Source organism: Pristiophorus japonicus, chromosome 4 (genome assembly GCF_044704955.1).
Source record: "Pristiophorus japonicus isolate sPriJap1 chromosome 4, sPriJap1.hap1, whole genome shotgun sequence".
In the NCBI taxonomy this organism is placed as follows: domain Eukaryota; kingdom Metazoa; phylum Chordata; class Chondrichthyes; family Pristiophoridae; genus Pristiophorus; species Pristiophorus japonicus.
Genome location: NC_091980.1, coordinates 289,650,210 through 289,674,202, shown reverse-complemented (window position 1 = coordinate 289,674,202; position 23,993 = coordinate 289,650,210). Strand labels below are relative to the sequence as shown.

The 23,993-nt window shown below is 43.4% G+C and overlaps 1 protein-coding gene across 1 annotated transcript in view; it reads right to left on the bottom strand.

Moving 5' to 3' along the window:
* trip11 (thyroid hormone receptor interactor 11) overlaps positions 1 to 23,993 on the bottom strand; it is a 127,488-nt gene that overhangs the window by 62,408 nt on the left and 41,087 nt on the right. The window contains exons 7-12 of the mRNA XM_070879571.1: positions 13,469 to 13,798; positions 10,705 to 10,745; positions 9,489 to 9,578; positions 7,411 to 7,620; positions 3,488 to 6,538; positions 1,198 to 1,338 (exon numbers count right to left, since the gene is read on the bottom strand). Of these exons, the coding sequence (XP_070735672.1) occupies positions 1,198 to 1,338; positions 3,488 to 6,538; positions 7,411 to 7,620; positions 9,489 to 9,578; positions 10,705 to 10,745; positions 13,469 to 13,798 (3,863 nt within the window). The remainder of the gene's footprint in view (positions 1 to 1,197; positions 1,339 to 3,487; positions 6,539 to 7,410; positions 7,621 to 9,488; positions 9,579 to 10,704; positions 10,746 to 13,468; positions 13,799 to 23,993) is intronic.

Sequence of the window (23,993 nt, the reverse complement as noted above, 5' to 3'; positions counted from 1 at the left end):
ATGTGCGAAGTGATACATTTCGGTAGAAAGAACGAGAAGAGACAATATAACCTAACAGGTACAATTCTATTCCGGGTGCAGGAAGAGAGAGACCTGGGGATATATGTGCACAAAATCGTTGAAGGTGGCAAGGCAGGTTGAGGAAGCAGTTTAAAAAAAGCATACGAAATCCAATGGGTACGATGGCGAATGGTCTCCTTCTGTGCTGTAAATTTCTATCCTGGGCTTTATAAATAGAGGCAGAGAGTACAAAAGCAAGGAAGTTATGATGAACCTGTATAAAACACTGGTTCGGCCTCAACTGGAGTATTGTGTCCAATTTTGGGCACCGCACTTTAGGAAGGACGTGAAGGCCTTAGAGAGGGTGCAGAAAAGATTTACAAGAATGGTTCCATGGATGAGGGACTTCAGTTACGTGGATAGATTGGAGAAGCTGGGGTTGTTCTCCTTGGAGCAGAGAAGGTTGAGAGGAGATTTGACAGAGGTGTTCAAAATCATGAGGGTTCTCGACAGAGTAGATAGAGAGAAACTTTTCCATTGGCGGAAGGGTCGCGAACCAGGGGACATAGATTTAAGGTGGTTGGCAGAATAACCAAAGGCGACATGAGGAAAAACCTTTTAATTGCAAGGAGTGGTTAGGATCTGGAATGCACTGCCTGAAAGGGTGGTGGAGCTAGATTCAATTGTGGCTTTCAAAAGGGAATTAGATCAGTACCTGAGAGAAAAAAACTTGCAGGGCTATGGGCATAGCTGAAGTGCTCTTGCAGAGCACTGGCCAGGCTCGATGGGCCAAATGGCCTCCTTCTGAGCTGTAACCATTCTATGAAATCTGGCTCCCAGTAAGTGAATTGCACACAAAGATGAAAAGAATGTAAGCACCATGCACACTCATGTCGTGTACTGCACAGCTTGCGGTTGAAGGAAACATTGCTAGTTCTATGCAGCCTGTTAGCCTGTCAGCACAATTGATAGATTAGTGCCAAACTCAAAGCTAAATTAGTGCTGTGGACTTGTGTTTATTTGGGACTAGATTGATACAGCTCAAAACCGGTTTAATTCAACATCCTTCCACCCATCTGGACTAGATTTAAATCCAACTTCCTGAGGTGCAATGGTTGCATCCCTTTCAGCTGTGTTCAACATGCTTTGCTACATCTACAACGCTGGAATTGAATCACAATTTCAGTAATATCTTACCTCATTCACTAATGCAGTGCTTTCCATCTGTTTCTGTTTGAGGGCCAGCATTACTTGGTCTCTCTCATGCTGAAACATCCCTGCTTGCTCCTGCATTGATTTCACTTCGTTGAGCAGCTGATTTAACTCACCAGTCTTCCCCTTCAAATGATGAAATATAACTGATCAATTCTGTAATGAAGCTCGCGTCAAGCAAGATGGAAGTCAACGTACCTCTTTAAAAATCGTTTAACTAACCAGACCGGTATTGTAATACGGTTACCTTTTTTTTTGTAAAACTTGGTAATTTAAGATATTTTGCAGTGTCTGGAGTTGTATCCCCTACTTTTCTCTTGCACACCATTTTCACATTTTGGTGTCGAATAATACAAGTTAAAAAGGAAGGCAACACGGTGGTGGGGGTTCATTCGAAGTGCTGCATTCCCCATGTTTATATAAGAAAATAACTTCTCAAATTGTTATTTTCTTCTGTAAACATGATTTTTTTTAAATGTCCATTTTATTGCTGACAAGATGTTAAGCAGGGTACAGAAAGTTTTGTTCCCCCAGCAGTCACTATTTTGGGGACTTCAATCGATAGAAGCATCCCAGAGCAGCTTCACTGTAAACTATGGGGGGACGGGGGAAGGAGTGGAAGGGCAGGCGCTCTTCTTCAAATCCCTTCAGGAGCCAAACTGGAGATGTCCAATCTAGGGAAACCACTTGACCGGATGAGAATACAGATTTCTCAGACAGTAATATGGTTCCTGGGACAACTTTCAGACCAAGGTGAAATGGAGCCATGCTAGGATGCATGGGGGCAATCCATTTAATTATCACCAGAGCCACTTAGCAGGGAAGAAAGAAAAGGCTTGCATTGATGTAGCACCATTCACAACCACCCTCAAAGCGCTTTACAGCCAATGATGCACTTTTGGAGTGTAGTTACTGTTGTAATGTAGGAAACATGGCAGCCAACTTGCGTAAAGTAAACTCCCACAAACAGCAATGTGATAATGACCAGATAATCTGTTTAATTATTGAGGGATTGAGGGATAAATATTGGCCAGAACACCGGGGATAACTCTCCTGCTCTTCTTTGAAATAGTGCTGTGGGATCTTTTACATCCACCCGAGAGAACGGATGGGGCCTCAGTTTAACATCTCATCCAAAAGACGGCACCTCCAACAGTGCAGCACTGTTTCAGTGTCAGCCTAAATTTGTGTGCTCAAATCTCTGGAGTGGGACTTAAACCCACAACCTTCTGACTCGCAAGTGAATGTGCTACCCACTGAGCCACAACTGCAGAAGCAGATACAACTTTAGGCATCGAGGTAATAAAATTGCTAACTCTTTTAAATGATAAAGAAATATAAGATAAGACTTATTTTCTTCGACTAAAAAGAGTATTTTCAACAAAAACTGCTTGAACGATTACTTGGAGACAGGAAACGTAAAGAACGTGCTTCTTTGGAGCAGGCTACTTATTTATACAAGAGACAAGGGATAGGAGACTTGGTTTATTTGGTCGAGAAATAGTATTTACAGATTTAGCATGATCCTGTCTCATGCAAGACTATCTGGACTAGCAGCGAAGACAAAGCCTGTGCTTAGTACAACTTAGAAGCTTTACAAAATCTTATACAAGCCCAGCCTGCCGTCTTAGAGGCCCAAGGATTAGATTAACGGTGGAATTATAAAGTATATAAAGAAATTAGTTTGCATATCTCTTGGGATTGATAGAAAGTGAAGAATAACTGCACTGAGGCAACACAGGTCATTATTAGAGAGATATCTGACATACCAAGGAGAGAGTCGCTCTCATTCATGAATTGGGTAATGGAAGTCAAGTAGGTATAATGCAATAAGAAAGCAATGGGGAATCGGGTTGTCAAAAGTGTAATGATTTTCACACAGCTCAAGTGACTCCCCAGCTCTCTCTTCCCCGCCCCCCCCCAAAGATGGGTGGAAATAATTGCCATTAATAATATGGTAAATCAATTGTTAACATTAATAAGAATTTAAAGACCCAAAAGTTTGGCCAAGAAAAGCTAAATATGAAGTTACCCAGTGGGTTTCTGAGTTTGCGCACGATGGCTAATTGGTCTATACGTTGGGTACATTTGCCTCACTGAAAATTAAAATTGAGCCATAATACAAACTAAGTTATTTAATCAAGTATGTGCTAACAATTTTAACCAAAACTAGAATCGTATAAGAATCAGAAATATTTTAATATATTTGTACTGCAAATTGTTTCTTAAACCTGCTCAATCTACACTGAAAAATTCATTGAAGTTTTGAACTAACCTCTTCTTTCTCCTTTAGCAGTTTTTCTAACGCAGAAGCCTTTTCTCTCATGGAGTTCGATTCAAACTCCCTTTCTCTCAACATCATAGAAAACTGCATATTAGTCTCCTGCAGGGCTCGGAATTCAGTTTCCTTTTCTCTTGCGTTGGCTATAATTTGGTCATTATCCTCTTGAACTTTACGAACATCCATTTCCAAAAACAAAATCCTTTCTTTCAGATTAGTGACGGCCTGCTTCAAAACTTCATTTTCACTGTCCCTATTCCTTAAGCTTCCCGTCACTGATGACAACTGATCACTCTTTGATTTGATGAGCAGATCTTTTTCCCTGAATGATCTTTGTAGTTCATCATTTCTTTTCTTCATTTGCTCCATCTCTAGAGCAGCATGCTCTTGTGCCTGCTTTCCAATCTCGGCGTCCACTGCCAAAGAGCTGGATAATTTAGTGCTACTCTGAAGTGCCACAATTGTAGCCTCTTGTCCCTCTAATACTTTATTCAAACGTTTCACCTCTTGATGCAGTGTTTTAATTTGGTCCGAATTTTCCAATAAGCACCCACTGGAAGAAACTGACATGTGCAAGACTCCCGTGGTTGTTGCTACCATTTGTGGTTCTGGGGGTACTCCATCCAACTTGTCGAGTATAAGGTTCTTGGTACTGCTGAGCTGCCCGATGCTCTGCTGGACCTCTGCTAGTTCTTGACTTAGTGTTTGCAACTTCTTCTCTTTTTGCTCATAACTATGAATTAAGCTGTTGTAGTCTACCTGCAGCCGAGAGTTGCAATCGCCATCTGTAGACAATCGGCCCTGAAGCTTTAGGAGTTCATCCTGAAGCTGAGCAGATTCATGCTGCATGTTCTGAACGGTGGTGATCACCTGTTGCTTCCATTCCTCGATCTTCTTTACTTGTTGTTTTAGTTTGTCACGCTCTTGCAAAAGCTCTTCAAACTGATTACTGCTCACCAAGCCTGACTCACCACTAGATCCCATTCCAGATGTCTGCAGGACAGTTACGAGCGTTTGGCACTTCTGGGTAAGGGCATCTATTTCTATGTCCTTCTCACGGATAATCCTAGACAGATTCTGGATAGTTTCCCGTACCATGTCTTTACTTTCATTCTCATACTTATTGACCATTTTCTGATTTTCTTCTTGGAGCTTCAAAAGAGCAGCTTCCTTTGCAGCTATAATGTCCATCATTCGATGATATTCAGTCTTCAGTTGGCTGTTCTCCCTCGTCTTTTCATTTAATACTGCAAGCACTTGCTCTCGCTCCATGGCATAAGCCTGCAATTGCTGCTGCAAGTATGCCACATCCGCACCTACCTGCAGATACGAGCCAGATGTCACCCTTGCATGAAGAGTTTGGATCTCCAAGTTTTTCTGTTGAATGATTTGAGTTAGTTTACCCACTTCATCTTTAAAAATGGTTAACTGATCTAACTGCTTAATAAGAGTCAAATTCTTTTCGTTTAATACCTTTATCTCCATTTCTTTTTCTTTTATGCCATTAACCAATCTGTCAATTTCCACTTTGGACAAATCATGTTTTTCATTTCCATTTTCTCCATTCACGGTTTGTACTTTCGTCTCTTGGAGAATGACTGGAGCATCTGTAGGCGAGACCTGGAGGTCTTGCTGAAACTGAGTTTTCAGTTGATCAACGGATTCCTGAAGGGTACGGATTTCTTTATCTTTTTCTGAAATTAATTTTTCATACATTGAAGTAATTTCTTCACACTGGGTTTTCGCTTCCACCCCTTCTTTCCCTTGTTCTTGTATAGAACGTTGAAGCTGTAAAATATTTTGTTTTTGCTCCTCAACAATCTTTTTGTGAAGCCTTATTTCCTCTTCAAGGCTATTCCGTTTGTTGTTCAGCTCAGTTATCTCCGTCTCAAGCTCTATTATTATATCAAGGGTTTTCGGTTCAGCAATAGGCTGAGGCCTGCTTTGTTGGTCCCTGAGGCGATCCATTTCTTCCTTGAGGTGGTTATTTTCTTCCTTCATTGTACTTAATTGCCGGTCTTTCTCTTCAAGGTTTTGCTTCAAAAATTCACATTCTCTGAAAACCTTTACGTTCTTTTCAATTTCTTGCAGCAATTCTGAACTTTTTTTCTTAAGTGTTTTAACAAATAGCTCCTTTTCTTTCAAAAGATCAGTCAACTGCTGCTGACCCTCCAAACTTGATTTCAGCATTTCTCTGGTCTCTTCGTGGTCAACTTCCAACTGCTGTACATTACGTTTGAGTTCTTCAGTCTCAAAATGCTTCTCCTGGTTCAACTTGATCAAGCGGCTATGTTCTTTCTGCAAAGCTGTAGCATCTAAGTTTCGAGCCATTGTTAGCTCCTTGATGGTGTGCTCATATTTTTTCGCCTCTTCATTCATCCGTTTCTCAGCCTGGTTCAATTCGGTCTCCAGCTGGGCTTTCTCCATTCTCAATGCCTCCAATAAAGTGCTGGTCTCCTTGGAAACCTCGCTTTTGCCAGTTACAGCTTCCTCAAGTTGCTCTTGAACCTCATCTAAAGCTACATTGGCTTTGTTCTTCTCTGCATCAAGTTTTTTATTTTGGATTTTGAGATCATAAAGTTGAGTTTGCAACTCATCACTTACACATCTAGTTTCTGAAAGCTGTTTCCTTAGCTCTGAAATTTCTCCTTCTTTATCTTGGAGTAATTCTTCTTGCCCTCTCTTGCTTGCCGCTTGCTGAAGCGCTTGCGTTAACTCCACCTTGGCTACTGACAGTTGAGATTCTGCATGCTGTAACTTCCTCAACAGCTCTGCAGCTTCAGCCTTCAAGTCCGAACTATGCACATGTGATTTCTTTAGCTTCTCTGTTAGGTCTTTGACCTTCACGTCCAGCTGCTGCTTGCTCATATGCAACTCATTAAGTGCAAAAGCACTCTGGCTCAGCTTTTCTCTCCGAGCTTCCAGTTCTTGCACCATTAACGCCTTATCAGCTGCAACAATCTCCAATTCCGACTGCAATTGTTTGATCTTTCCTTCGGAATCTTTTCGCTCTTGCGCCAGCAGATCTCTCGATGTGATCAAATGCTTCAGATAAGTGAAGAAACTATAATGTTATACTGGCATGTTTTAGTTGCATTTCTATTTACTATATAATTTATTAAATGCCCATCTGACAATGATATAAGTTGCTTCTAATGTTTAGCCATGTTATTATTAGTGTGTGCCAGTTCTCCAGTGTAAAAGAAAGAAAAGAATGGAACAAATGGAGGAAAGAAAACAAACTAATCATTGTTCCATCACCCCATGTTGTTCTTATTAACCCTCTAGTACTCAGATGAAGCACAGCGCCAACAGAGGCCTGTGTGACCAATTTCTGAGCTGTGGAATGGTGGGTGGCACAGAAAGATACAGAAAAAAAAACTTAAAAGGAGTACTGACCCAAAAAACGATTAATAGATTAGATCATTTAAATTTTCTCAATATAGTAAGTGGATTTTTAAACAAACGTTTACTAATGAAATTTGTATATTTAAAACAAAAACTAATATACAATCATACTTCAGAACTTTAAAAGGGTACCACACGCCATGAGTTCCAAATCTTGACTCAGTCGTTATTCTAAAAGCACGGTCCTTTTCCACAACAGGAGGGAAGAATTCAACTGTTCCAGGGCTGCATATACTGCAGCATTGAAATGGATTTGGGATGAGCTTATCTGCTCACCTTCTCAATCCAGAATGGTGGAATGAAGGAAATAAATAGAATGTGGACAATTCTAAAATACCAATTTTACTTTCAACACTACCATGCAGGAAACTTTTCTCTTAAAATATTTATGGAAGCTATTGGAAATCAGATTATAGCCGCAAGACTGTAAATTCTTTTGTAAAATAATCAGAAGCTACAAGGATTATGGGACCTCTACTACTACTAATAAGAAATAGTGCGATGCATACTTGAGTAGCTTCTTGATTCTGTTTGTCAAGTTCTTCCAGCTCAGCCATTAACGTGTCTTTCTGCATGGAGATCTCCATCAGGTCGCTCTCTTTGGTCAACAAGTTATGCCTTAGTTCACTCACTTCTACGGTCAGGCTATTCAGGTCCAAAACAGTATGTTCATTCCTCGGACTAGTCTGCAGGTTTGAAAGCTCCTCTTGGATAGACTCCTGACATTGAAAGGAGTACAACTTTGATGTTAATTAGCACTCATTACTTTACAGTCCATATTTTAATCGACTGGCACTTAAAAGGCAACTACTCGTAACAAACAACTGACCATATTGTCAGTTCCAATGACACACTGCTTCAGAGATGAACCTGCATGGGGACCATCAATCTATAAAATGTACACGAAGCATCCAAAATTCATCAGACAGACTGATCTTAGTTCATTTCTTGTACATTGATTAAAACAACAGACAAGCAATGAAGGCCACATGGTGTTAAATGATCACCAATCACGAGCAATACAAAATTCATTGGGTTGCGAATGTACGCCAAGTTCACGCTCAAGGAGGGAAGGATAGTACCACTGGAGAATGAAACATTTCCTACTTTTTTTCAATGCTGTGCCAGTTGCCATGCATAACACAGATCACAATATAGCAATCCACCCATAGAATCAGTTTGCCCAATATGCAGGGCACACTCTCACCCTGTAAGTACATACCCATGCCTGCCCAGAGAGCGTGACAACAGCCAAGGCTGAGAGACACGCAAAGCGTATGCAAAGAAATTGGCGGTATGTTATCAACTAAAACAGCACAGCGTACCAGCAGAGCACCGACAAGCTTTCCACTGCTTATCCAGACAGCACCAGCCTATCAGTCACAACACTGGTTTGCAAGCTCATCTGGAGTCCAGTGAGGAGAATCCTAGCTACCAGTAACAGGTTTCTCCCTCACAGGTTCCATCAGAGTGCCAAGTTAGCTGATGATTAACAGTGCTCTGGAATACCTGTCATTATGGAGCCACATGGATTCCAAAGATACCAAGTTCGTTCCCTCCTCCCCAACCACTAGTTGGTTATTAGACAACTGACAGGTGGATTTTAGCCATGATTAAGTAGCACAGCAGACACCAGAAACACCTCATAAGTGGTACAGTGAAGCAACACAGCTCACCATAAAATGAGTGCATTGGCATCACCCTGCCACCGCAGCTTGGGCACACACCATACCCCAAAGAATGGCGCTTTCACCAGTTGTAAATGCTGAGCTTCAGCACTTGACTCAGCAACTGAATCATGCCAAGTACAGGAAAGATGTGATTGCACTAGAGAGGGTACAGAGGAGATGAACGAGGACGTCGCCAGGACTGGAGAAATTTAGCTGAAGATCGGATAGGCTGGGGTTGTTTTTTTTGGAACAGAGGAGGCTGAGGGGAGACTTTTAATTGAGGTGTATAAGATTATGAGGGGCGTAGAGTGGATAAGAAGAAAACACTTAGCAGAGAGGTAAATAACAAGGAGGCATAGTGTTAAAATAATTGGTAGAAGGATCATAGGGGAGTTGAAGAGAACTTTTTTTTTTACCCAGAGTGGTGAGGGTCTGGAACTCACTGCCGGAAAGGCAGTAGAGGCAGAAATCCTCATTACATTTAAAAAGTACTTGGATATGAACTTGAAGTGCTGTAACCTACAAGCTATGGACCAAGAGCTGGAAAGTGGGATTAGGCTGGGTAGCTCTTTCTCAGCCGGCACAGACATGATGGGTCGAATGGTCTCCTTCTGTGCTGTAAATTTCTATGGTTTATATGGTTATATGAAGTAGAGCACTGAATGTATGAGCATGTGCTTCCATATCCAAATTTTCAGGTGGTGCCTGCAGTGGCTGTCATCCCATGTCTTAGTTTCCACAGCAGCTATATGGTAGACATCCACCTTCAGCACAGGGTAAAGGACCTATATGAGACAGCTTATGACATACTAGCCATCTTGATTTTCTAGATATGGTCTTACTAATGAAAAAAACATACTCACAAATATGGATTTAAATCCATTCTAACAGCAACCTCCAAATAATACTATGCCCACCTTTTCTTTTTGTAGCTCTTCCTTTTCATGACTCAACAGCTGCAGACTTGCCTTCAGTTCCTGAATATCTTCTTGCCCATTATACGGAGCCTTAAAAAGAATTTCAAATCAAAAATTATAAATCAGCACAATTTGTGTAGTCTACAAGAGAGGAGTTTACAGGATAAAGAATGTTTGAAACATTTCCAAGCAAAAAGGATTTTTGATTTTTTTTCCCCTCCTTTCCATTATTTCCTCAACCCTGTTTTGGCACCGATGTGCAGTATATAGTGTCAAACCCTGCCCTGGATTAAAACATGCAAACAAACTCCTCGAAAGACATCGAATCACGATTTATCTAGATTTATCAGAAGAATTGTGTCATTTATTTTATGTATTCGTACTTCCAATAGGTTCAAACATAAAATATGAAACCATAATACCAGAACGGTTGATCAGCTGTCTACATTTACACTAAGTACATCACACAGAGTGCAGTGTGATGCTCTTGTCTTCGTGAAAAAGAATACAAGTAATGAGTGAGTTTCTGCAGAATCGCACAGAAGAGAGAGTAGATATTTCAAATACCTGACATTTCTCCCTTCACTAAAGCAGGCCGGTAACTTCTAATTACTCTCTCAAGTTTGAAACAAATACAGAAAGGTCTTTGGATGCGTTATCAATCAAGGCTGCAATTCTAGATTTACATCTCGCTAAAAGGAAATACACAGTGTTCCAAATAAAAGGGAGGACGCCATAGGTCACATATACATGTGACACTTTAAGGTTTACTATCATACCCGATATATTTCTTATTAATTGTTTAATATTGCATACAAATACACATTTTAATTATTAGAATTTGGTCCATTGAAACACTCTTCAAATGAAAGCTCAAAGCTAAACACTCTGATCTCATACTAGCTCTAGCTTGAACCAAACTACAAAGAAATAAACCATTAAAAGATTCTTTTAAAAAAATTCCATCATTAACTCTTTACAGATGATTTTTAATTAAGCTACACTTTTCAAAGCTTCATGGTACACAATTTGTATCTCACTCATGGATAATGCTAACTGTAACTCAGAACTCATCACTTGGGGTTATCAGGACAGCCTGACGATATAAAAATGTTATCCCACAGATCTTTGTACAGTCTGATTAAAGGACAGGAATCAACACAATCTCAAGATAGCAACAGTCAGACAGCGCAGGAAGTCACTTGCAAATACATACTTCATTCATGCTATTCATTTTCTTCAGTTCATTCTCTGCATCTGTAATAGGAAACGTGAAAAAATATTAAAACTCTTAATATGTAGAACAAAATCCATTATTCATCCTCATCACCTGCCAGCAAGAGGCACATGCTTTTTATTAACATGGAACATTCAAAATTATCTGAGCGGAAGATGCATTATACCAGAAGCAACTTAAAAATAAAATAATCTTAGCTGATCTTGCCAGTCACGAATACAAATTGCATGTACTCCTGATGCAACAATGAGCTCATTTAACCAAAGGTTTGCTGTCAGATTATAAGGGCCAAGTTTCAGCCGGAGTTGCTCCTGCTTTTTTGGAACAACTGGTTTAGAATGGAGTATCTTAGAAATTGCAATTCTCGGCATTTAGTTTGCTGCAATTCTAGTCAGTTAGAACAGTTTAAGTTTGGAACAGATTTTTTTTTTCCCAAAAGGGGGCGAGTTTGGCCACTTACGCCGTTTTGAAAGTTTAGGCAGTGAAAACATACTCCAAACTAACTTAGAATGGAGTAAGTGTAGATTTTTGTACGTTCAGAAAAACCTCATCTACACTTAGAAAATCAGGCGTAGGTTACAAATCAGGCGTAGGGAATGGGGTTGGCGGGGTTTAAAGGGAAGTTTACAAACATTAAACACTTCAGTTTTACAAATAAAAGAGCCATCATCAATAATAAATGATAAATACATCAATAAATCAATCAAAAAAATTAATAAAAAATAATTTTTTTTAAAAATCAATAAATAAAACATTTTCTACTTACTGACTGCAGCACCGGGAACCCTCCAACAGCGTGCTGGGATGGCCCCCCCTATCCCCCCCATGTGTCTCTAGCTCTGTCTGTGTGTGTGTCTCTCACTCTGTCAGTGTCTGTGTTTCTGACAGCGAGGGGAGGGGGCAGAGGGAGGGAGGGCAGGGAGAAGGGAGGGAGAGGAGAGATGGGAGAGAGGGAGGGGGGAGGGAGGGAGAAAGGGGGGGAGGGAGGGACGGAGGAGGGAGAGAAGGGAGGGAGGGAGAGAGGAGAGGAGGGAGAGAGGAGAGGAGGGAGAGAGGAGAGGAGGGAGAGAGGAGAGGAGGGAGAGAGGAGAGGAGGGAGAGAGGAGAGGAGGGAGAGAGGAGAGGAGGGAGAGAGGAGAGGAGGGAGAGAGGAGAGGAAGGGGGGTGAGAGAAGGGAGGAAGGGAGGGAGGGAGGGATGAGAGAAGGGAGGGAGAGAGGGGGGAGAGAGAGGGAGAGAGAGAGAGAGAAAGAAAAAAAGAAAGGAGAGGGAGGCTGAACGGGCCCGGCCGGGCCCCAAGACTTCGGGCTGGGCCCGTCCCCAGCACTGGATTTACAGGTAGGTGGCGTCGGGTCGGGGGGGGGGGGGAGGGGGTGTCGGGAGCGGAGGTCTGGGAGGGGGTCGTGTTGGGAGCGGAGGTCGGGGGGAGGCAGAGGCCGGCTTGGAGGGGAAGCGGAGGTCGGGTCGGGGGGGGAAGCGGAGGCCGGGTTGGCGGGAGAAGCGGAGGCCGGGTCGGGGGGAAGCGGAGGCCGGGTCGGGGGGAAGCGGAGGCCGGGTCCTGTCCGGGGGCGGGAGTCAAGTCGGGTCCGGTCCGGAGGAAGCAGGAGCTGGGCGTGGGAGGAGCCTTCTGCACGCAGCCACAGTGAGGCCATTCGGCCAGGGCTGGGGGCTGCGTGCTTCGGGCCCCTCCCACACAGTTTTGGGCGCCTGGAGCTACTGCACTTGCGCGCGCATGTGCAGAGGTCCCGGCACTTTTTTCAGCACAGGGACCTGGCTCCACTCCCCACAGCTCGTGCTGCGCCGCGCCCAGCTCCAGAGGACCTGCAGGGAGCTGGAGAATAGGTACGTTTTTTATAGGCGCACTTTGTGGCGCGAAAAACGGGTGTCCAGGTTGGCGGCGCGGCCCGAAACTTGGGCCCATTGAGTTGGACGGTGCATAACTGTGCAACATTCAGAGCGTTAGAGAAACACCAGATTCAGATTGGCAAAGTCTGGTTCCAGTCCAGTTGGAGATGTCACACGTGCATCACCAAATGTATTGCTGCAGTTTTACTTAGATCAACTACTTGAATTAAACAGTGATGAAATAGTATTTCAAACAGCAACATGTATTTATATAGCACCTTTAACGTAGTAAAACATCCCAAGTCACTTCACAGGAGTATAACAAGACAAAACCTATCTATATCCCTTTGCAGATTTTTTGTGTCCTTCTCACAACTTGCTTTCCCACCCATCTTTGTATCATCAGCAAACTTGGTTACATTACACTCGGTCCCTTCATCCAAGTCATTAATATAGATTGTAAATAGTTGAGGCCCCAGCACCGATCCCTGTGGCACCCCACCGGAAAATGACCCATTTATCCCGACTCTCTGTTTTCTGTTAGTTAGCCAATCCTCCATCCATGCTAATATATTACCCTCAACCCTGTGAACTTTCATGTTGTGCTGTAATCTTTCATGTGGCACCTTATCAAATGCCTTCTGGAAATCCAGATACACCACATCCACTGGTTCCCCCTTATCCACCCTGCTCGTTACATCCTCAAAGAACTCCAGCAAATTTGTCAAACTTGATTTCCCTTTCATAAAACCATGCTGACTCTGCTTGACTAAAATTATGCTTTTCCAAATGTCTGCTGCTGCTTCCTTAATAATGGACTCCAGCATTTTCCCAACGACAGATGTTAGGCTAACTGGTCTATCAGGAACACAGCATTGACAATGAATAGCATACTGTACCTGTCATAGCCTGCCTTAGTCGAAGCACTTCATCCTCCAGTGCCACTTTCCCCGACAGCTGTTCTTCCCATTCCTCCACAGTACTCATCAGCTCCATCACACGGTTCTGTGATTTCTCATATTCCGCCTTAAGTTTCTCGCACTCCTTCATCAGCTGGCTTATCTCAGTTGTAGCATGCCCCCTCTCTTGGGCCAAACAAACAGCCAGTTCCTCATTCATGGTCTTAACTTGCTTTTCTGGCTCTTCTCCAGGCTGCTTTCTGGCCACCAATTCTGTCTTTTGTTCCTCAGAGAGTACCGAATGATCTGACAGCACAGCACCTGCAGCAGCTACGTACAAAATATTTGAATTAACTCATACTGCTGATTTCCAGTACCCCACCCGCCCACATTTGTCAAGATATCTCATAACCTACAAAACACAATTTCTGAACCTGAACAGACATTTTTCAGCACTGCTGGCAGCCTCAAGTCCGGATGATGCAACCATTATTTTGACTGCTTAACCCGGCAGCGAAGGCACAAGGACAGATTTTGCGGTCGACGGCATACCGAGAGTACGCTGCCGGCATCCCATCAGAACACGAACTTACCTGATGGGAACCCTCCTTCGCGAACTTGCTGTTCGACGCTGCATACTGGAGGGCCGTGCATTTGCCCACAGATCCCAAGAGCACAGCATGTGCGCATGTGTACCTGAGATCTTGTGGGTGTGGTGCTCCATAGATCACCATCCCCATTCTTAACTATACATTCATTTAAAAACTCATTATTAGAGCCTTCCAGATTTAAATGTGCATAAACATCTATATAATATATTTTTGTAACATAGGTATTTTGTGTATGTTTAATTAACAATGCTGAGTTATGAACGGGGATGGTGATCTTTGGATCAATTCAAGCACCTCAAACGGTACACTCGGATTGCAGAAAATTAAACAGTCCGACTGCTGAGAATATATTCACGTATGGCCCTGACCACCTCTTATTTAATAATGGTCCCTTTGCATCAGCCACAGACGTCTGTACAATATCTCAAATATTTTATGGAATGCAATAGGGGGAAAAAAATAAGATAGCACTATTTTGCTCCTAGATAACCAAATGATCCAAGATGAGAATGATGTTAAAACATGCTTTGGATCCTTTGAGATATCCCCCTTATGCTGATGCAAACAGGGCCTGTGACTGATTGCATCAGCTGTAAAATTTTCAAATGTAATTGCTGGGGAGTTGGTGGGAAATTAGCCCAACTCTACATTAGCATTGAGGATTTCCCGTCGGAACTTGACAGATCGCAAGTTCGGGATTTAGTGCCTGCGGAAATCCCAAACTTGTTGTCCATTTCAAAGGCGGTATGACAGCGTACTCTTGGCAAATTCTGGCCCATGGTCAAGATCACAGAAACAGACAGGTCTGTTTGTTGTTCTATATGTTTGCGCTCCTCAAATTCTGCCCTCTTGAGCATCCCTGATTATAACTGCTCAACCATCGATGGCCATGCCTTCAGCTGCCTGAGCCCTAAGCTCTGGAACTCGTTCCCTAAACCTCTTGTTCCTCCTTTAAGATGTTCCTTTTGGGTCATCTGCCATAATTTCTTCTTGTGTAGCTCAGTGTCAAATGTATCTGTTTTGTCTTGCAACACTGCTATGAAGCTGCTTGGGACATTTTACTATGTTAAATGCGCTATATAAATAAAAGTTGTTGTTAGAACATAATAAGAACATAAGAATTAGGAACAGGAGTAGGCCATCTAGCCCCTCGTGCCTGCTCCGCCATTCAATAAGATCATGGCTGATCTGGCCGTGGACTCAGCTCCACTTACCTGCCCGCTCCCCGTAATCCTTAATTCCCTTATTGGTTAAAAATCTATCGATCTGTGATTTGAATACATTCAATGAGCTAGCCTCAACTGCTTCCTTGGGCAGAGAATTCCACAGATTCACAACCCTCTGGGAGAAGAAATTTCTTCTCAACTCGGTTTTAAATTGGCTCCCCCATATATTGAGGCTGTGCCCCCTAGTTCTAGTCTCCCCGACCAGTGGAAATAACCCTCTGCCTCTATCTTGTCTATCCCTTTCATTATTTTAAATGTTTCTATAATGAGATCACCCCTCATCCTTCTGAACTCCAACGAGTAAAGACCCAGTCTACTCAATCTATCATCATAAGTTAAGCCCTTCATCTCCGGAATCAGCCAAGTGAATCGCCTCTGTACCCCCTCCAAAGCTAGTATATTCTTCCTTAAGTAAGGTGACTAAAACTGCACGCAGTACTCCAGGTGCGGCCTCACCAATACCCTGTACAGTTGCAGCAGGACCTCTCTGCTTTTGTACTCCATCTCTCTCGCAATGATTACCTGCTGCACCTGCAAACTAACTTTTTGGGATTCATGCACAAGGAGTCCCCAGGTCCCTCTGCACCGCAGCATGTTGTTGTAATTATTGTAGTAGTACATATGACAGGCTAAACTATCCAATCAAATGACCAGGATCTCTAACACCTTCCATTTAAAAAAACAGGGCTTTTATAAGTTGTATGTGACAGCTGCTTGCAAAGTTATTATAAATTGACTTTTGAGCATTGCAAACATAGTGTGAAAACTCAGTTTTAACTTTGATTGTTCACCGATTTGACCACAGCACATTCCACACTTCAAAAGGAGAAGGGATGCGTCGGTGGAGTTTCTTCAATACAATTGCTTTTACACTGCATGAGATTTGTACTTATTTACCTGCTGCCTGAATCGTGTGCAAACCGAATGGAAAGCTAGTATGCCTCGCCAAGACTGGTAACTGGGAGGACTGTTTTTTTGTAGGCTTGCTGGTCCTCCAGGCCTAACAAATCTCAGCAGTTTTACATTCAGCTTGCAGTTGGCTGTGAAAGATCTTCCCTTTCAGAACCGTATGGATTATTGTAGGTCTCACACAATTTAAAAACATTAAAGTAATTTCCCCTCCCCCAACCAATTAGCGAACGAGACATTAAGACAACTGGCCTCTCAGGCAGACGTAAAAGATCCCATGGCACAAATTCAAAGAAGAGCACGGAGTTCTCCCTGGTGTCCAAGCCAACATTTATCTCTCACCAACATCAACAGATTGCCTGCTCATTACCTCACCGCTGTTGTGGAACTTTGATGTGCGCAAATTGACTGCTGTTTCTCCTACATTACAACAGCGACTACACTTCCATAGTACTTAAATAACTGTAAAGTGCTTTGGGACATCCCGAGGACATGAAAGGCACTAAATAAATGAAAGCCTTTCTTGTTCTTTCTTATTTTACTTGTTTTAGTGTCAGCTGTGGCTCAGTGGGTAGCACACTCGCCTTTGAGTCAGAAGGTTGCGAGTTCAAGTCCCACTCAAGCGCTAAGGGAGTGCTGCACTGTCGGAGGTGCTGTCTTTCGGTTGAGACGTTAAACTGAGGCCCCATCTGCTCTCTTCGGTGGATGTAAAAGATCCCATGGCACTATTTCAAAGAAGAGCAGGGGGAGTTATCCCCAGTGTCCTGGCCAATATTTATCTCTCAATCAACAAAAAAACACAGATTAATGAATCATTATCACATTTCTGTTTGTGGCAGTTTGCTGTGCACAAATTGGCTGTCACGTTTCCCACATTACATCAGTGACCACACTCCAAAAAGTACTTCATTGCGCTGTAAAGCGCTTTGGGACGTCCGATGGTCGTGAAAGGCGCTATATAAATGCAAGTTTTTTAATAGGATATTTGTGTAATTTTACTAAAATTTCCCTCCCTGCAGACACCTATAACTTCAAATCTTCTGTCTGCAGGGTGCTGCTCAGCTGATGTCCAGTATTGAATATACTTTCCTTGGACATCTCTCAGTCCAGGAGTTCCGTGTCCATGCTGTTAAATCGGCTTTCCATAGCTTGACGGCAGACATCTAGTTTTGCCGGTCTATGCAGGGCCACGGAAAATAGATTTAACAGTGTAAATGTTGGAAGCCAAATCATAGGCTCGCAGAATTCAACATGAACGAAGCTACTGATTTCCTTACAGTTGTTAAAGTTGATAACAGCTGAGCAGCTATTTGGAACAGGGAGATCAGAAAAATAGCAAGTGGAGGAAAAATATTGTTAAAACTATGAACATTGACATCTCATGAGTTTTTCCTTAAACTGCTTTGTAATATTATTTGAATGAGGGGAGTGGAGAACTCTACATTGAAAATATACCCTCCAACTCTTTCCAAATTTCTCTCCTCCTCTGCCGACAGTGTTGACTCCTGCTGTGGTACAGTTCTATGGTTATCATCTGGTACTATGTCTAAGGAGCCATTCTTCATGTGCGAGACTGGACAGTGAGTACTGGCCTGACATGATCCTGTCCCCTTCCAACGTCCATATACACACGCTTTCCAGCAGGTGGCCACTGGATGGTGACCAGAAGCATGAACGCTGATCACAGACTAACTTCAGTGCCCTCACCGCAATTCGACCAAGGTCTGTTACCTCAGCACCGATTGGGAAATTAACCTGTGTCTTGAGCTGCAAGGCTCAGTTACATGCTGCCTTTGCCAAATGTACTGGAGAACTACAATGGTGTCCTAATCAACATCAGCTGGCACGAGCAGAGACTGTTTGCAGCAAACATCACAAACTACCAGTAACCGTCTGCCCAGAACAAACTGAAAACTTTCACCGTTTGAAAAGTGGCAGAGCCCCACAACTGATTTAAGTTCATTCTTCTTCCCCAACTCAAAAAACATTAAAGAACATTAATTTCACAGCTGAAAGTTTCTACACAGGGTCCTTTTCACTTTCACACCGGTTCAGTTTTACAACTCCACAAATTGTCAGTTATAAAAATTACATAGGATTACCTAGGATATACAGCACAGAAATAGGCCATTTGGCCCAACCAGTCCATACTGGCGTTTATGCTCTACTCGAGCCTCCTCCAGTCTTTCCTCATCTAATTCTATCAGCATAACCCTCTATTCCCTTCTCCCCCATATGGTTATCTAACTTCCCCTTAAATGACTCTATACTATTCACTTCAACCACTCCCTGTGGTAGCGAGTGCCACATTCTCACCACTCTTTGGGTAAAGAAGTTTTTTCTGAATTCGCAATTTGATTTCTTAGTGACTATCTTATATTGATGGCCTCTCGTTATGTTCTTTCCCACAAGTGGAAACATTCTCTCTATATCTACGCTATCAAAAACGTTCATAATTTGAAAGACCTCTATTAGGTCATCCCTCAGCCTTCTCTCTTCAGAGAAAAGAAACCCAACCTGTTCATCCTATCCTGATATGTATACCCTCGCATTTCTGGCATCACCCTTGTAAATCTTCTCTGCACTCTCCAGTGCCTCTATATCCTTTTTATAATACGGCGACCAGAACTGTACGCAGTACTCCAAGTGTGGTCTAACCAATAGTTTAAAGAAAAACAGGGCCCCGACGAGAAATAATGTACAGTACTCACAGCGGCAGTTGGTGAGAGGCGGGAGCGGCCTATAAAAGGCCCAGCGGGAGATCGAGAGCCAGCGGCAGTTGGTGAGAGGCGGGAGCGGCCTATAAAAGGCCCAGCGGGAGATCGAGAGCCATCAGCAGTTGGTGAGAGGCGGGAGCGGCCTATAAAAGGCCCAGCGGGAAATCGAGAGCCAGCAGCAGTTGGTGAGAGGCGGGAGCGGCCTATAAAAGGCCCAGCGGGAGATCGAGAGCCAGCGGCAGTTGGTGAGAGGCGGGAGCGGCCTATAAAAGGCCCAGCGGGAGATCGAGAGCCAGCGGCAGTTGGTGAGAGGCGGGAGCGGCCTATAAAACGCGTGCTTGTGCAGCTACAGCGGGAGAGAAAGCAAAATAGAAGTAGAAAGGAATCAAAAGGTGACGTCACAGCCAATGGGGTAAGTGATTGGCTGGTGATTGGTGAGTAGCTTTTCTTTTTATTTTTTATATCAGTAAGTGAACTGTAACATTGTTATTACCAATTTAAGGGTATCTAAGGGTTAAGGCATGACAGGAGAGCTCGGTCACGTGATATGCTCCTCCTGTGCCATGTGGGAACTCAGGGACGCTTCCGGTGTCCCTGAGGACGACGTGTGTGAGAAGTGTATCCGCCTCCATCTCCTGACGTACCGCGTTGCGGAATTGGAACTGAGGGTGGATTCACTCTGGAGCATCCACGATGCTGAGAATGACATAAGTGACACGTTTAGTGAGTTGGTCTTACCGCATGAGAAGGATCCACAGCCAGCTAGGGAATGGAAGACCAGCAGGAAGAATAGTACAAAGAAAGTAGTGCAAGGGTCCCACCTGGTCATCCCCCTGCAAAACAGATACACTGCTTTGAGTGCTGTTGAGGGAGATGACTCATCAGGGGAGAGCAGCAGCAGCCAAGTTCATGGCACCGTGGTTGGCTCTGTTGTACAGGAGGGCATGAAAAAGAGTGGGAGAGCGATAGTGATAGGGGATTCAATCATAAGGGGAATAGATAGGCGTTTCTGCGGCTGCAATCGAGACTCCAGGATGGTATGTTGCCTCCCTGGTGCAAGGGTCAAGGATGTCTCCGAGCGAGTGCAGGACATTCTAAAAATGGAGGGAGAACAGCCAGTTGTCGTGGTGCACATTGGTAAAAAAAAGGGATGAGATCCTACGAGACGAATTTAAGGAGCGAGGAGTTAAATTAAAAAGTAGGACCTCAAAAGTAATAATCTCGGGATTGCTACCAGTGCCACGTGCTAGTCAGAGTAGGAATCGCAGGATAGCACAGATGAATACGTGGCTTAAGCAGTGGTGCAGCAGGGCGGGATTCAAATTCGTGGGGCATTGGAACAGGTTCTGGGGGAGGTGGGACCAGTACAAACTGGACGGTCTGCACTTGGGCAGGAACGGAACCAATGTCCTCGGGGGAGTGTTTGCTAGTGCTGTTGGTGAGGAGTTAAACTAATATGGCAGGGGGATGGGAACCAATACAGGGAGACAGAGGGAAACAAAAAGGAGACAAAAACAAAAAACAGAAAAGAGATGAGTAAAAATGGAGGGCAGAGAAACCAAAGGCAAGAAACAAAAAGGGCCACTGAATATAAAAGGGCTGCAGGAGGGGTCAAAACTAAAAATCATGGTTTCAAAACGAGGATGAAAACACTCTACCTAAATGCACGCAGCATTCGAAATAAAGTAAATGAGTTGACGGCACAAATCATTACAAATGGGTATGATTTGGTGGCCATTACAGAAACATGGTTGCAAGGTGGCCAAGACTGGGAATTAAACATACAGGGGTATATGACGATTCAGAAAGATAGGCAAGAAGGGAAAGGAGGTGGGGTAAGCTCTGTTAATAAAGGATGATATCAGGGCAGTTGTGAGGGATGATATTGGCTCCAATGAACAAAATGTTGAATCATTGTGGGTGGAGATTAGAGATAGTAAGGGGAAAAAGTCACTGGTCGGCGTAGTTTATAGGCCCCCAAATAATAACTTCACGGTGGGGCGGGCAATAATCAAGGGAATAATGGAGGCATGTGAAAAAGGAACGACAGTAGTCATGGGGGATTTTAACCTACATATCGATTGGTCAAATCAAATCGCAGGGGGTAGCCTGGAGGAGGAATTCATAGAATGCATACGGGACTGTTTCTTAGAACAGTATGTAACAGAGCCTACAAGGGAGCAAGCCATCTTGGATCTGGTCCTGAGTAACGAGACAGGAAAAATAAACGATCTCCTCGTAAAAGATCCTCTCGGAATGAGTGATCACAATATGGTTGAATTTGTAATACAGATTGAGGATGAGGAAGTTGTATCAGAAACGAGGGTACTATGCTTAAACAAAGGGGACTACAGTGGGATGAGGGCAGAGTTGGCTAAAGTAGACTGGAAACAAGGACTAAACAGTGGCACAATTCAGGAACAGTCGAGGACTTTTAAGGAGCTCTTTCATAGTGCGCAAAAAATATATATTCCAGTGAAAAAGAAGGGCGGCAAGAGAAGTGATAACCAGCCGTGGATAACCAAGGAAATAAAGGAGAGTATCAAATTAAAAACCAATGCGTATAAGGTGGCCAAGGTTAGTGGGAAACTAGAAGATTGGGAAAATTTTAAACGACAGCAAAGAATTACTAAGAAAGCAATAAAGAAAGGAAAGATAGATTATGAAAGTAAACTGGCGCAAAACATAAAAACAGATAGTAAAAGCTTTTACCGATATATAAAACGGAAGAGTGACTAAAGTAAATGTTGGTCCCTTAGAAGATGAGAAGGGAGATTTAATAATGGGAAATGTGGAAATGGCTGAGACCTTAAACAATTATTTTGCTTCCATCTTCAATGCCAAATTTGCAGGCCACAGGAATGTGGGAAAGGAGGACCTTGTGACAATCACTATCACTAGGGGAGTAGTGTTGGACAGGCTAATGGGACTGAAGGTAGACAAGTCCCCTGGTCCTGATGAAATACATCCCAGGGTATTAAAAGAGATGGCTGAAGTTATAGCAGATGCATTCGTTATAATCTACCAAAATTCTCTGGACTCTGGGGAGGTACCAGCGGATTGGAGAGCAGCTAATGTAACGCCTCTGTTTAAAAAAGGGGGCAGGCAAAAGGCAGGTAACTATAAGCCGGTTAGTTTAACATCTGTAGTGGGGAAAATGCTTGAAACTATCATTAAGGAAGAAATAGCGGGATATCTGGATAGGAATAGTGCAATCAAGCAGACGCAGCATGGATTCATGAAAGGGAAATCATGTTTAACTAACTTACTGGAATTCTTTGAGGATATAACGAGCATGGTGGATAGAGGTGTACCGATGGATGTGGTGTATTTAGATTTCCAAAAGGCATTCGATAAGGTACCACACAAAATGTTACTACAGAAGATAAAGGTACGCGGAGTCAGAGGAAATGTATTAGCATGGATAGAGAATTGGCTGGCAAACAGAAAGCAGAGGGTCGGGATAAATGGGTCCTTTTCCAGTTGGAAATCAGTGGTTAGTGGTGTGCCACATTGATCAGTGCTGGGACCACAACTGTTTACAATCTACATAGATGACCTAGAAGAGGGGACAGAGTGTAGTGCAACACAATTTGCAGATAACACTAAGATTAGTGGGAAAGCGGGTTGTGTAGAGGACTCAGAGAGACTGCAAGGAGATTTGGATAGGTTAAGCGAATGGGCTGAGGTTTGGCAGATGGAATACAATGTCGGAAAGTGTGAGGTCATCCACCTTGGGGAAAAAAAAATACAGTAAAAGGGAATATTATTTGAATGGGGAGAAATTACAACATGCTGTGGTGCAAAGGGACCTGGGGGGTCCTTGTGCATGAAACTCTTTTTGAGTTTACCTGAAAAAAAACAAACATTAAACCGTGCCACCCGCCTTGGATGACACAGCAGACATTTACAAGGCCCTTTTTTTCTTTTTTTGTGTTTTCTTTTGTGTTTTTCTTTTTTTTGGGGCGCTAAAATCACATTTTTTCCAGTGCCCCCTATAAAAGGGGAGGGGGACACTAAAAGCACCGGCAATTAAAACAAATTAAACTTTAAAACGTAAAATCAAATTAAAATTTGGTTGCCGGGTGTGATGATGCATTCCAGTCCCTCCGGTGCCCACCTCTCGCGGAAGGCCGCGAGCGTACCGGTGGACACCGCGTGCTCCATCTCCAAGGACACCCTGGATCGGATGTAAGAGCGGAAGAGAGGCAGGCAGTCAGGTTGAACGACCCCCTCGACCGCCCGCTGCCTGGACCGGCTGATGGCACCCTTGGCCGTGCCTCCTTGTGCATGAATCCCAAAAGGTTAGTTTACAGGTGCAGCAGGTAATCAGGAAGGCAAATGGAATATTGGCCTTCATTGCGAAAGGGATGGAGTACAAAAGCAGGGAGGTCTTGCTGCAACTGTATAAGGTATTGGTAAGGCCGCACCTGGAGTACTGCGTGCAGTTTTGGTCACCTTACTTAAGGAAGGATGTACTAGCTTTGGAAGGGGTACAGAGACGATTCACTAGGCTGATTCCAGAAATGAGGGGGTTACCTTATGATGATAGATTGAGTAGACTGGGTCTTTACTCCTTGGAGTTCAGAAGGATGAGGGGTGATCTTATAGAAACATTTAAAATCATGAAAGGGATGGACAAGATGGAGACAGAGAGGTTGTTTCCATTGGTGGGGAGACTAGAACAAGGGGGCACAGCCTCAAAATACGGAGGAGCCAATTTAAAACCGAGTTGAGAAAAAATTTCTTCTCCCAGAGGGTTGTGAATCTGTGGAATTCTCTGCCCAAGGAAGCAGTTGAGGCTGGCTCATTGAATGTTTTCAAGTCAAAGATAGATAGATTTTTAACCAATAAGGGAATTAAGGGTTACGGGGAGAGGGCGGGTAAGTGGAGCTGAGTCCACGACCAGATCAGCCATGATCTTATTGAATGGCGGGGCAGGCTCGAGGGGCTAGATGGCCTACTCCTGTTCCTAATTCTTATGTTATGATCAAGCAAAACATTACATTTTTACGTTAAGGTGTTACTGTAAGGCTCAAAGGTTTCTCTGCCAAATTAAGAT